A 15,019-nucleotide genomic window follows, 5' to 3' on the forward strand; every position below is an offset into this window, starting at 1 on the left:
GGAGATTTGAGACATACATTTGATTCCTGCCTTTCTGGGTCTCACCCCAAAGAATGTGATAAGTGAACACACTAGAGTGTGGAGTATTAGTGAACAAGTGATTTCAGTCTAACATTTATCCCTGTTAGAGCATGTACAGGGGGCTCTTTAAGTGCACAATTTTTACGAATACCTGAAGTAGGAATATACCTAGCATTGCCACTGAAATATTCAATTCCAAATAATACAACAGTTAAACGTGTGGCATACTTTAATTGTTGCTAATTCCTCTATAACCCGACACCATTTCTGGCATAAAGTAGTTGCCAAAAAAAATTTTTTTAATGCATACTTTTTAGAATTCTATGTATGTCAGTTTAAAAAAAAAAGTTGAGGGTTCAGGTTAACTATCTAGCTGCAGCAAAACTCTTTCACTGTAATCATTTTAATTGAAAGTAGAACTCAAACAAGTGGCATGAAGCCCTTTCTTCTTAAGCAAAGACTCCTGACTGTATCTTAGCTTTTTTCTTAATTAGAGCATGTAGATGTATATTAGTACCCCACTCATCCAGAACACCCTGAACTTTTAAAGTTTTTAACATTTTCTCCCTCTGTCTTCTTTCTTACAATAAAAGACTGACATTCATTCAGCCGACACTTACTGTCTGCCCCCCTATGATCCAACACGGCACTAGGTGTGAAAGAGCCGGCAAATCAACATGCTCTTTGCCTTCAAGAGTCTTGTAGTCATCTCAGTTGAGACAATCACAGCACATAGGGCTGGAAGGGATCTTGGAGATCGTATAATGGTCTAGCACCTTGATGTGACACATGAAGAAACCAAAGGGAGAGAACAAAGACTGCTATCACTGAAGGAATGGAGCAGACCCAGCTCTAACCCAGTTCCCTTTGGTGTACTTCCACTATATAGATATCCCCAGCTTTTTGGGTGTTTGCATTATAACACTTCATTTTACAGAAGACCTACATTAGTGCTTGTTTTCACTAACTGAAAGAAACCCAAAAAGGATTTTTACTTTTATGAAAAAAGGAAAAGCAAAAATAGCATTCAGCCTTTGCTTTGCAGCAAGCCCTTACAAAGGTCATGTGCACAGGGAGCAGTAACAGCCCCACCAAGTTCTTTCCCAGGGGAGCTAACCTCAGCATTTTGACATGAAGACGCCATAACTTTGAATGGTCTGTGAACATTTGTGTTTTATCTCATTTTGTGCATCCGTTAGCAAGATGTGTCCTGAGGTATCAGAAAGGCCTAAGACATTATTTTAGGGCTCTGGGAATACTCAAAAAGTTGTCCATATAAATTAATGGTAATTGTTTCTTTGCTTTGCATCAGGTCGGCTTATTCGAGGCTCATAGAAATGCTCTGCTTTCAGATAACAAAGGAAACCTACGTATATCTGTCTCCATCTTTCCTACAGGGTGTTTTCTTCTAACAGATGCACTAATGTACTGTTGTTAATCTTTAATGAGCTGGAAAGTAAGCTGGATAAGCTAATTTAAATTGTGTCTAATATTAAAGTAAATACAGCTGACCCTCCAACATGGGAGAAAGAGGCACCAACCCTCACATGCAGTCAAAAATCTGTGTGCAGGGCACCTGGGAGGCTTAGTTGGTCGAGCATCTGCCTTTGGCTCAGGTCATGATCCCAGGGTCCTGGGATTGAGCCCCACATTGGGCTCCCAGCTCCATGGGGAATCTGCTTCTCCTTCTGACCTTCTCCCCTCTCATGCTCTCTCTCCCCCACTCTCAAATAAATAATAAATAACCTTTTTAAAAAATCCATGTGTAACTTCTGACTCCACCAAAGCTTAGCTATTAATAACCTCTTGTTGCCCAGAAGCCTTTTTGATAACATAAACAGTCGATTAGCACTTATTTTGGTATGTTGTATGTATTATACATGGCATTCTTATAATAAAGTAAGCTAGAGAAATGAAAATGTTATTAAGAAAGTTGTAAGGAAGAGGAAATACATTTATAGTATTATACCATGTATATCGGCGGGGGGGATGGGGCGGGGACCACATACAAGGGGACCCATGCCATTCAAACCCATGTTGTTTGAGAGTCAATTGTAAAATGTGAAAATGCAGCAGACTGTCCTACGTACAAGGAGCAGAGGCCACAGAACACGGACTGTGAGACCTCTGTCTTGGCTGTGCCAACACCTTTGTGCTTATTTTTGGTTTTCAGCTATTTTCCAAAGAACCGAGGTTGTTAGGGACATAAACCCTTTTCTCTTTAGAGGGTGAGCTCTTTTGCAGCTGGCCGGTCCCATGTCTCCTTAGCACAGGCTATTCTAGAAGATCAGTATGCACAGACAGTGCATTAATGAAAAAGTTTTCTGAAAGGGAATGGTTAGGAGTCTCCACTGAGTAATTCTTATAAATAGATCTTGGGGCAACTTCTTTTTCCTGTGGGAAAATGTCTCAAATTTAATGAAGAACACAGCTTAATACATAAAACTGCACTCTACACAAAAATTGTCCTAAGTAATCTAGTGTGTATTTGACATAAAGACTACAATAACTTGAATTTTTCATCTCTGACCCGGTTACCTCTTACTGCCCTTCAGTTAATATGAGCTACAGTTCATCACATGTATTATCATCATTGAATTGATGCCCTGAATTTTAACAAGGAAACTGTAACATAGGCAGCTTGAGAATATAAATTATAGTGCATTTGATACATATGTAAAGCAAAAGTTCATAAATTATATTTTATTAGTTCAGAACAATCAAGACATTTTCTGATTGTGGTCACTCAGGAAGAAGCACATACTGTCTTTAACTATATTGCAAATTAACAGTAATAATTCTATTATTGAGGGATAGGATTCAAAATATGTGAGAAAAAATGCATTCTTAAAGTACTCTGGAGCATTTTAAAAGCTCTTATTTATATGAAGTGATTGACAGCTTAATTTAAAATCTTTTGTGTCTACTAATTTAAAAGATCACAAGGGAAATTGAAAAAGAGATAACTACTTAGGCTTATCTGAGTTATTAATTATTCAAAGTAATTAATCAATATGTTTTCAAAAGCATTTTATAATTGAGACTTTTTACTAATACATTCTGGTATTCTCTTCTTAATTATTATGAATTAGCATAGACTTACCAAACTTGCAAATGTAAATGCTTTAGTATATATGCTATTTTAATCTGAGATAAATTCTGTAACAATACTAAATACTCACAGCAACAAATTGGTTATTTTCTAATTTAATGACGTCTCCCACTTTGACATTCATCCATTTTTCATTCTGTAGTCTAAGAACACAAACAAAATTAATTGTTTTCAGGAATAGAGAATAATCAAGGGAATGTATTCACATGGTACATCATATAACAGAAGCAGATAAGACTTTTCTAGAATGCTAAATTCCAAGGACCTTGCAAAACAGTCTTTCACCTGAGGGGTGTGGGAACTAAGGCTCAGAGAGGCCAAGTGATTTGCCCAAGGATACCCAGTGAGTTAGGGGTATCCCTGGGACTAAACTCAAGATGCCTAACTCTTGACTGTGTGATCTTTCCATCACCCACAGTGACAGCTTTAAATACCAGCTATTAACTCTTGCTTGTGTTTCCTTGACCAGAACAGTGGCCAGTTGGGATGGGTGGGGAGCAGTAATAAATTCAGTCATTGACATTCTTTTCAGACTCTATATTTTAAAAATATAGAAATAAAACATCACTGCCATTGTCTCCGAAGTTTGAAGTTTGTTTAACCAGAGGCAAAAGAACAGAGGTCCACGGCCAATAGCTAAAATAGAAGTAAGAGGAAAAGGATAAAAATTTTGTAAAGGACATAAACAACAATGAATGATAAAAACAGCTTTGGAAGACTGAATGTGAAAGAACACCTACCAATCATCCATCAACACTGTGGCTAAAGGACAGGCTTGGTGGCCATTTAATGGCTAGGACCAGCAGCTCAGAATTGAGAACAATGGGGCCAAGACACTGCCCTGCTTTCTTTTAGGCTTACTATATAATGGAGTCCCTAGTCTACCCTTTGCCAGATTCAAAAGGGTTTATGATAAAAAGCTATTGTGTTTAGTTGGTTGGGCCCCCTGCGACACATAAAGGAGACGGGCCCTCTGGAAATAAACCACCTGTGGCAGTCTACCATGATGTTAATCGCCCCTTCTGAAATTCCCTAAAACATAAACCAGCTTTGTTTTCTGAGTTAAAAGCTTTCCACACACTTCTTTCCTAGCAATCCCTTTTTAAAAGAATGGGCTTGGATGAGAAGGACAGGTTCCCCAACAAGTGAAGGTGGGCATATTCATTTCATTCTGCAGTTAAAAAAAAAAAAAAAAAACCTAATTTACTTGTTTTATAGGCTGGAAAACAGTTTTAAATATTTATACAACTGTGAAATATGCCTCACACTATCAACCCTGCTGGGTCATTTGGCTTAAACACTCAAAGAATTTTTCTTTAATACGGATCCAAGTACATGTTGTTCTGGAAAGTTTTCAATTGCAGCATTTTCATCTCTAGCCAAAATTCAATCGCTTTTCCAATGCCACACTTTCCTGCACTTTATCTAGCTCAACAACAATGGGAGAACCTAGGAAGCCTTCTAAATTTCATTTTATTTATTTTTACAGATATGGATTATGTCCTGGTTTATTCCTCCTGGACACCACCTCCTTTGGAGCATTAGTGACATTTCTCAGGGGACAGTATCTCAGATTAAAGTTGATATGAACGGACTGAGATAGAGACCCTGTCTTTATTTATACAAAATGCCCTGCTACTGAATTGCCCTTAAGTCTCTACTGAAAGTGCCATCTGCTTTAAGGAGAAGCTCAGATGATACGAAGTTTCATTTCCAAACTTATTCCTCCTTCCCATCTACTATAAGGTCTAAGAAAGACTGCACCCTAACTTTTCCACCCAAATGGAAAATCAAAGTAAAAAGGGAACCAACTCTACAGGATCTCTTACACATTCCAAAACTCATGTTTTATAGTTAAGGTTGAACAGATAAACAGCAACAGTCACTATTTGGGAGAACAAACCAAAACCTGAGTTTTCTCACATAAGTTCTAACTTGTTTTTTTAAGTCTAGTATCTTATTATTTCCCTCTGTAAAACCAAAGCAATTGAAAAGAAATTAGTATAAGTGTGCTGGTGTCCATGGGAATTACAGTAGGTCATGTGTGATATCTTGGCCAAACCCCTTATTTGAGTATATATCTGTCAAAAAATCTGTTAACCCCAAACAAAGGAGGTATTTTCAAAAATACTATTTCCTAGTCTATCTTGGCAGGTAATGATAATACTAGGATCTCAGAGGTATATTTCAATGAGCATTCAGGATCACAGCTACAAAAGTATCCAAACTTACTGAACAAGTATAAGCTGATAAAGACCTGCAAGTGAATTTAAATCATCTGTATCCCACCATTTTTACTGTCCTACCCACTACTAACACCACTGATGACACAACATCAAAGACATACCAGCAGGAGCAGCAGACAGGAAGATTTGCTTTAAAGCTCATCTTTGAAATATTTCTCAACTTCTTCTAAGATTTTAGCTTAAACAGCAACTGCATTTCGTCATCATCCTTAAATAATGAAAACACGCTCCCTGTCTCTCCATGTGTAGTGCAGCTGTTCTTGGGGCTCGTGTTTGAATCAAGCTTACATCACAGTTCTGTGAGGGAGAACAGGATGGCCTCATGGGCTGTGATGACGACACCCAGCTCCACAGACCTACACCAACAAACTCTGCCTTTACCTTTGTCAGGGAAAGCTCTTCTGCTCTCATAAAGGAATTACAGTATATGTATATTACAAAAGCAAGTTAATTCATTTCATTGCACTGAATCCAGAAATTCCAAAATTTTAATATAAGCTTCAGTTTTCAGTATCATCACGTAACTATTCCAGGTTTTGAAATGATACAATCTAATGATATAAATGATATATCTGATGATTATATGATTATAATTATATGATTATATGATTAATGATTATATCATTATATAAATGATATAATCTGATGATATAATGATATAAATGGTTCTTTCAATCAGGCTGTGGCTGTCGTCATGATAGAGACTTCACCTTAGTAAACTCACAAGCCAGTTGTTAAATAATTAGCCAAAATTCCAGAAAGGGATTCATGAAATTTAAATTCCAAAGTCACCATAAAACATATGAAGTTAAACTTCCACAGAATGGTAACTAGAATTACCTTAAGAAAGGAACTTTTAAAAAATACACCCACTAACTACATGCCTATTCTTAGAACATCAGAGAATCTGAGTTCTGAGAAAATGTGGTGAGAGTTGGCAACTGTATATAGTAATAGTTTGATAAATTGGTCTGAATCTGCTTCCTCCTGATGAGACATCTAGAGACTTGGGAATGTAATTTTGAGTGAGAGAGCACCTACCATGCTCCCTGCCATTGAACTATTAGCTCCAGAGGCTAGAAATCAAGCATTTGCTCTGAGCAAGATACCAAGCCCATTGCTGAAGCATAAGGGCAGAAGGAGATCTTGTGGGCTCCATAAGTCTCCTGTCATCCTTTCCATACTTCAATACTCTGACTGCCTATTAGCAACATAGATTCCTGAAAAGATAATTTCTTCAAAGCTACAGATGACATGTTGGAGTACTAAAGAGACAATCAAGAAGGTTGACATAACCGACCTCCCCTCATTAACCAGACAATCCACATACAATATGTTTGGTTTCTTCTCTCAAGCCCACGTAAGACCTATAACTTACAAAAATATTTTCCTGCCCAGACAGATCTTACTTTATACATCACTGCATCCTCATGACCTAGGATAATGCCTAATTTCTAGTATGCACTCAATAAATTTTTGTTGACTGAATGAAAATACAGAATCATTATTGCCAAAAACACTTGTTGAGTGATAGCATTTCCCTGAATGCCTAATAAGAATTATAATAACCAACATTTATTTAGTGCTTACTGTATTCCAGGGACTGTGCTGAAGCCTTGCTGTACAAGGTTTCCAAATAAAACAAGTGATACTCAATTAAATTTGAATTTCAGATAAACAAGTCATTTTTTAGTGTAAGTGCCCCTATACAATATTTGGAATATACTTATACTAAAACATTATTATTCTGGACTTCAAATTTAACTGGGCATTCTGTATTTTAGTTTTCTACGCCTGGCAACTCCAGTCATGGATCTTATCTCATTTAATCCTCACAACAACCCTGCAAGATAGGTACTGTTGCTACTCCCATTTTATAGAATAGAAAACTGAGGGTCAGAGAAAGAGAGACATTTGCCCTATTTTGCAACATCTATCAAAAATTTTAATGCTCACCTACTTTGAAATAGATATTTCCTCTAAAACAACTGATCATACAGGAGCTCAAAGATGGATGTACAACAATGTTTATTGCAATATTAGCTTATAAACTATCAATACACATTAATAAGGATTCGATAGACATACCATGGTATACCTATTTAGTTATGGCTCATCTACTCGATGGAATGAATACAGTTCAATAAAATAAAAATTTTATTCAAAAATAATAAGATAGGTCTATATGTGCTAATATAAAATATCCTCTCAGTTACATACTAGATTAAAAATAAGCATTGCAGAACACTGCATATAGACGATGAGATTCTAACTGTGGTTTGAAGCAGGAACATACCTACACAAAACTCTATTCTTACATACATAGAAAATTTCTTGAAAGACACAAGAAACTATTCAGTAATTGCTACTAGAAAAAGGAAATGAACAAAAACTGGAATGGAAAGGAGACATCATTTTAAGATATACATCTGTGTGCTGTTAGAATTTGGGGTGTCACATAAATTGATTAAAGGACAACTGGGGAGGAAAAAAATAGAAGAAAAGAAAACTCTTCCAAGGTCACATGTAAGTGGCAGAGCCAAGACTGGAACCTGAATCTGTCTGACTACAAAGCCCATGCTCTTAATACATCTATATTTATTATTTTTTGCTACATTTTCAGTGGTAATTATGTTTTGCCTCTTTAGAAAGAAAATGAACCCTAAAGAGCAAAAGGATTTGAACGCAGCAAAGAACATACTACCGTATTTAAAATCTGCTGATCCCAAGACAGCTTGCAGTCATGGCCCCCTGACACAAATGCTCAGTAGACAGCAGCAATTTGTTTTTTTCTAATTCCACTGCTGTCAGAACCACACTAGAATAAGACATAAAGCTTGGCCCTAATCCTCTAACAACAGACTGGTGAACAGGATCTTATTACATTAGAATGAGCATCATACTCATATCTTTGGAATCTATTTATTTTGAAAAATACAGATGTTCCCCTCCTTTTTCTCCTTTCTTATTCACACAGTGCTTGTGCTGTGTCAGAGTCACCAGGGAGGTCTGAAATCAGCTGCTGAAGGATGCTCTCCTATGGCAGTGGGAAGTGGGGGGTGGCGGGAGGAAGGCAAGGTGATAAAAGACATAGTCCTTCAGCACGGATAATTTAATGATTTGTTGAGGAAAAGTAATCAATTGTATAGATGTCCTGCCTAATTTATATAAATCCTTGCAAATTCTGTTGTGCATTATTTGGATGCACAAACACACATATAATTTAGCCTTCCTATTCTTAAAACAGAATAATCGATTTGCTAAGTTTCACCTGAACAATAAGCCTACTAAAAGTTGTACAGAAAGTGTGTTCTCTTTAATCATTTCCCTAAACTGAAACCCTTCTTCTGAATCATCCTCTTAAGATCCTGTCTTCCATAAAATTTTAGTAGGATTCTATTAACAGATGCCTAATTGATGCTAAGACCACAAGAAAATTGGAAGAAAATTATTTCAAAGGAAGACTATTACATCTGCTCTCATAGATGAATGCTGAAGGAAATGCCTTCCATGGAGAAAACAGCCCTATTTAGGTATAGTCTGATTTCTGGGCAGCAGATTCAGAAGATCATCTACATGCAAGAAGTTTATCAGCAAGAGGGAGGAAGCAAGATGGCAGGGGAGTAGCAGACTAAAATATCATCAGGTTCAGGAGTTCAGCCAGATAGTTACCAAACTATTCTGAACACCTATAAACTCTACAGGAGATCAAAGGGAAGAAGAACAGCAATTATAGGAACAGAAAAGCGACCACTTTCTGATAGGTAGGATGTGCAGAGAAGTGAATCAAGAGCAACGGGAAGATAGACTGGAGGGGGAGAGGCCAGCTCCTGGCAAGTGGTGGAGCAGCGGAGCACAAAATCCAAACTTTTAGAAGTCTGCTCCACTGAGGGATGTCACTCCAGACACTAAGTCAGGGGTAGAGCCCCCACAGGAACAGTGTGGTCTCAGGACCCGTGGAGTCACAGAAACACCAGGGGTGTCTCAGTGTGGCAGAGCTCCCAGGTATTGGAGTAGGAAATCTGGCTGCACAGACAGAGCCGAGGTGGGACCTGTCAGCTCGGGGTTACCTTAAACTGTGATCCAAGGCACAGTCAGACCACTGCTCTTTGAGCAGGGTCCCCACAAGTAGTAGATCCGGAGAGACCCCTTTCCTCCTCTCCAAATGGATCAGTGTACCAGAGATAGAAATGCTTGGTCACAGGCCAGGGGAGCTCAGAGTGCAGCTAGAGACCAGGAAAATGGGAGGGAATGACAGCTTTTCTCTGAAGGCACAGTGAGGAGTGGGGGCCCGAGCTCTCAGCTCCTACAAGGCTGGAGATTTGGAGACTGCCATCCTCATTTCCATCCTCCAAAGCTGTACCAAAAGCATTCAGGAAACAAAAGCTCCAAGGAGCAAACCCAAGCAGATTACTTAGCCTGGCCCCTGGCAAAGGCAGAGCAATTCCCCCTTGCACATAGACATTTGAGAATCACAACAGGCCCCACCCCCAGAAGACCAGCAAGAGCATCCAGGCAAGACCAAGTTCACCAGTCACTGAGAACTCTAGAGCTAGGGGAAAGCAACACATAGAAATCATGGCTTTTTTCCCATGACCCTTTAGTCTTTCAAAGTTAAATTTTTTTAATTTTATTTTTTTGTACTCTGTTTTTTTTTTAATTTTTCTCTTTCCTATTTTAATGTTTTTTTAACTACCTTCTCTTATCAATATATTTTTTAAAAATTTTTTTAAATATTCCTTCTTAAAATCACATTTTATCCCTGCATTGCATTTAACCTTGTTTTTTGTATACATATAGGAGTTTTTTTCTTTAAAATTTTGGGATACAATTTCCTCTAATAGATCAAAATATACTCTAAGTCTAGTGTATGGTTTTATTCTAGTCTCAGGCCTGATTGCATTCTCTCCTCTTTTTTTTTTTTTCTTTCTCCAATCAACTCCTTATCTTGTCAATTCCTTTTTTAGAATCTTTTTTAATTTTCGTCCTTATAGTCATATTCCATACCTTCATCATGTTTACTCATATTTTTATATAAGTTCTTTTTTTCTTTAAAATTTTGGGAGGTAGTTTCTTCTAATGGACCAGAATACACCCAAAATCAAGTGGGTTGCTCTGTTCTGTTCACCAGTCATACACATACACACACACACACACACACACACACACACACACACACAAAAATACATACATACATTTTTCCCTCCTCTTTCTTCTCCCCCTGGTTTTGAGTCTCTTCTGATTTGGTTACCATATATTTTTCTGGAGTCTTTGCCATTCTTTTAGTACTTTGTTCTCTCATTCATCTATTCTTATCTGGATAAAATAACAAGGCAGAAAAATCACCACAAAAAAAAAAAAGAACAAGAGGTAGTACCAATGGCTAGGGACCTAATCAATATGGACATCAGTAATATCTCATAACTAGAGTTCAGAATAACGACTATCAAAGTGATAGCTGGGTTCGAAAAAAGCATGGAAGATGTTAGAGAATCTCGTTCTGGAGAAATAAAAGAACTAAAATCTAACCACGTTGAAATAAAAAAAAAATATTAAGGAGATGCAATAAAAAATGGAGCTGTTTACTGCTAGGATAAATGAGGCAGAACAGAGAATTAGTGATACAGAAGACCAAATAATAGAGAATAGAGAAACTGAGCAAAAGAGAGACAAACAACTACTGGACCACAAGGGGAGAATTCAAGAGACGAGTAATACCATAAGATGAAACAATATCAGAATATTGGGATCCCAGAAGAAGAAAGAGAGAGTGGGGGAGAACGTATATTGGAGGAAATTATACTAGAGAATTTCCCTAATATAGTGAAGGGAACAAGCATCAAAGTCAAGGAGGCACAGAGAACCCCTTTCAAAATGAATAAAAATAGGTCCACACCCCATCATCTCATAGTAAAACTTACAAATCTTAGTGACAAAGAGAAAATCCTGAAAACAGCTCAGGACAAGAGGTCTATAACATACAGTGGTAGAAATATTAGATTGGCAGCAAATCTATCTGCAGAGACCTGGCAGGCCAGAAAGGCCTGGCATGATATATTCAGAGCACTAAATGAGAAAAATATACAGCCAAGAATACTATATACAGCTAGGCTGTCACTGAAAATAGAGAGAGAAATTTAAAAAAAGAAAAAGAAAAACTTCCAGGACAAAGTTAAAAGAATTTGCAAACACCAAATCTGCCCTACAGGAAATACTGAAAGGGGTCCTCTAAGCAAGGAGAGAACCTAAAAGTAACAGACCAGAAAGGAATAGAGACAACATGCAGTAAAGTCACCTTATAGGCAATACAATGGCACTAAATTCATATCTTTCAATAGCTACCCTGAATGGGCTAAATGCCCCAATCAAAAGACACAGGGTATCAGAGTGGATTAAAAGAAAAAATCAATATGCTGCCTACAAGAAACTCATTTTAGACCCAAAGACACCTCCAGATTTAAAGTGAAGGAGTGGAGAACCATTTACCATGCTAATGGACATCAAAAGAAAGGTGGGGTAGCAATCTTTATATCAGACAAATTAGATTTTAAGCCAAAGAATATAATAAAGGATGAGGAAGGACACTATAAAGGACTTATAAAGGACTTAAAGGGTCCTTCCAACAAGAAGATCTGACAATTTTAAATATCTATGCCCCTAACATGACAGTAGCCAATTATATAAACCGATTAATAACAAAATCAAAGAAACACATCAACAATAATACAGTAATAGTAGGGGACTTTAACACCCCCTCATTGAAATGCACAGATCATCTAAGCAAAAGATCAAGAAGGAAATAAAGGCTTTAAATGACACATTGGACCAGATAGACATCACAGATATATTGAGAACATGCCAACCCAAAGCAACAGAATACACATTCTTCTCTAGTGCGCAGAGAACATTCCCCCCCCAGGATAGATCACATCCTGGTCACAAATGAGGTTTCAACCAGTAACAAAAGATTGGAATCATTCCCTGCATACTTTCAGATAACAGTGCTCTGAAACTAGAACTCAATCACAAGAGGAAAGTTGGAAAGAACCCAAATACATCGAGGCTAAAGAGCATCCTACTAAAGAATGAATGGGTCAACTAGGAAATTAAAGAAGAATTGAAAAAATTCTTGAAAATGAAAACACAATTGTTCAAAGCCTTTGGGACACAGCAAAAGCAGTCCTAAGATTTAAGTAGATAGCAATACAAGCCTTTCTCAAGAAACAAGAAAGGTCCCAAGTATACAGCTTAACCCTACACCTACAGGAGCTAGAGAAAGAACAACAAAGAAAGCCTAAACCCAGCAGGAGACGAGAAATGAAAAAGATCAGAGGATAAATCAATGAAATAGAAACCAAAAGAACAGTAGAACAAATAAACAAAACTAGGAGCTGGTTCTTTGAAAGAATTAATAATATTGATAAACCCCTGGCCAGACTTATCAAAAAGAAAAGAGAAAGGACCCAAATTAATAAAATTATGAATGAAAGAGGAGAGATTGCAACCAACACCAAAGAAATACATACAATTATAAAAACATATAATGAGCAACTATACACCAGTAAATTAGACAATCTGGAAGAAATGGATGCATTCCTGGAGACATATAAACTTACCAAAACTGAACCAGGAAGAAATAGAAAACCTGAACGGACCTATAATCAGTAAGGAGATTAAAGCAGTCATCAAAACTCTCCCAACAAACAAGAGCCCAGGGCCACATGGCTTCCCAGGGGAATTCTACCAAACATTTAAGAAAAATTAATACCTATTCTCCTAAAACTGTTCCAAAAAATAGAAATGGAAGGAAAACTTCCAAACTCAATTTATGAGGCCAGCATTACCTTGATCCCAAAACCAGACAAAGACCCCATCAAAAAGGAGAATTACAGACCAATATCCTTGATGAACACATATTCAAAAATTCTCACCAAAATACTAGCCAATGGGATCCAACAGTATACTAAAAGGATTATTCACCACGACCAAGTGGGATTTATTCCTGTGCTGCAAGGTTAGTTCAACATTCACAAATCAATCAGTGTGATACAATACAATAATAATAGAAAGAACAAGAACTATATGATACTCTTAATAGATGCTGGAAAAGCATTTGAAAAAGTACAGCATCCTTCCTTGATCAAAACTCTTCACAGTGTAGGGATAGATGATACATACCTCAATATCATCAAAGCCATCTGTGAAAAACCCACTAGGAATATAATTCTCAATGGGGAAAAACTGAAAGCTTTTCTGCTAAGGTCAGGAATGTGGCAGGGATGTCCACTATCACCACTGCTATTCAGCATAGTACTAGAAGTCCTAGCCACAGCAATCAGACAACAACAACAACAACAAATTTAAAGACATCCGAATCGACAAAGAAGTCAAACTCTCATTCTTTGCAGATGATATGATATGTAGAGGCAAAGAATCTACACTCAGAAAACTATAAAGTACTCATGAAAGAAATTGAGGAAAACACAAAGAAAGGGAAAAACATTCCATGTTCATGGATTGGAAGAACAAATATTGTGAAAAAGTCTATGCTGCCAAAAGCAATCTACATATTTAATGAAATCCTATCAAAACACCATCAACATTTTTTTCAAAAAAGAAAATGGAACAAATAATCCTAAAATTTATATGGAACCAGAAAAGACCATGAATAGCCAGAGGAATGTTGAAAAAGAAAACCAAAGCTGGTGGCATCACAATTCCAGACTTCAACCTCTATTACAAAGTTGTAATCATCAAGACACTATGCTACTGGCACCAAAACAGACACATAGATCAACGGAACAGAATAGAGAGCCCAGAAATGGACCATCAACTCTATGGTCAACTAATCTTCAACAAAGCAGGAAAGAATGTCCAATGAAAAGAAGGCAGTCTCTTCAACAAATGGTGTTGGGGAAAATTGGACAGCCACATGTAGAAGAATGAAACTGGACCATTTCCTTACACCACACACAAAAATAGACTCAAAATGGATGAAAGACCTCAATTTGAGACAGGAATCCCTCAAAATCCCTGAAGAGAACACTGGCAGCAACCTCTTTGACCTCAGCTGCAGCAACTTCTTCCTAGAAACATTGTCAAAGGCAAGGGAAGCAAGGGCAAAAATGAACTACTGGGACTTCATCAAGATCAAAAGCTTTTACACAGCAAAGGAAACAGTCAACAAACCAAAAGACAATAGAATGGGAGAAGATATTTGCCAATGACATATCAGATAAAGGGCTAGTATCCCAAATCTATAAAGAACTTATCAAACTCAACACCCAATGAACAAATAATCCAATCAAGAAGTGGGCAGAAGACATAACAGACATTTCTGCAAAGAAGACATCCAAATGGCCAGCAGACACATGAAAAAGTGCTCAACATCACTCAGCATCAGGGAAATACAAATCAAAACCACAGTGAGATACCACCTCACACCAGTCAGAATGGCTAAAATTAACCAGTCAGGAAATGACAGATGCTGGTGAGGATGCAGAGAAATGGGAACCCTTCTACCTTGTTGGTGGGAATGCAAGCTCGTGCAGCCACTCTGGAAAACAGTATGGATGTTCCTCAAAAAGTTGAAAATAGAGCTACCCTACCACCCAACAATCACACTACTGGGTATTTACCC

The 15,019-nt window shown here is 37.4% G+C and overlaps 1 protein-coding gene across 8 annotated transcripts in view; it reads right to left on the reverse strand.

Annotated features, from left to right (window-relative positions):
- The window catches only part of ATP8B4 (ATPase phospholipid transporting 8B4 (putative)), a 248,892-nt gene that overhangs the window by 128,421 nt on the left and 105,452 nt on the right, over window positions 1-15,019 (reverse strand). For 7 of the 8 annotated variants that reach the window (XR_006602907.1, XM_045067867.1, XM_004755458.3 and 4 more), the window contains one exon: window positions 3,204-3,276. Coding sequence is in view for 6 of the 8 variants with exons in the window: in XM_045067867.1 (XP_044923802.1) it covers window positions 3,204-3,276 (73 nt within the window). In the remaining 2 variants the exon portion in view is untranslated. Of the gene's footprint in view, window positions 1-641; window positions 721-3,203; window positions 3,277-15,019 lie in introns of those variants that run through there. The other variant, XM_045067868.1, reaches the window with a different exon arrangement.

This window comes from Mustela putorius, unplaced genomic scaffold (genome assembly GCF_011764305.1).
Source record: "Mustela putorius furo isolate JIRA1106 unplaced genomic scaffold, ASM1176430v1.1 tig00003898_pilon_pilon_pilon, whole genome shotgun sequence".
Lineage (NCBI taxonomy): Eukaryota > Metazoa > Chordata > Mammalia > Carnivora > Mustelidae > Mustela > Mustela putorius.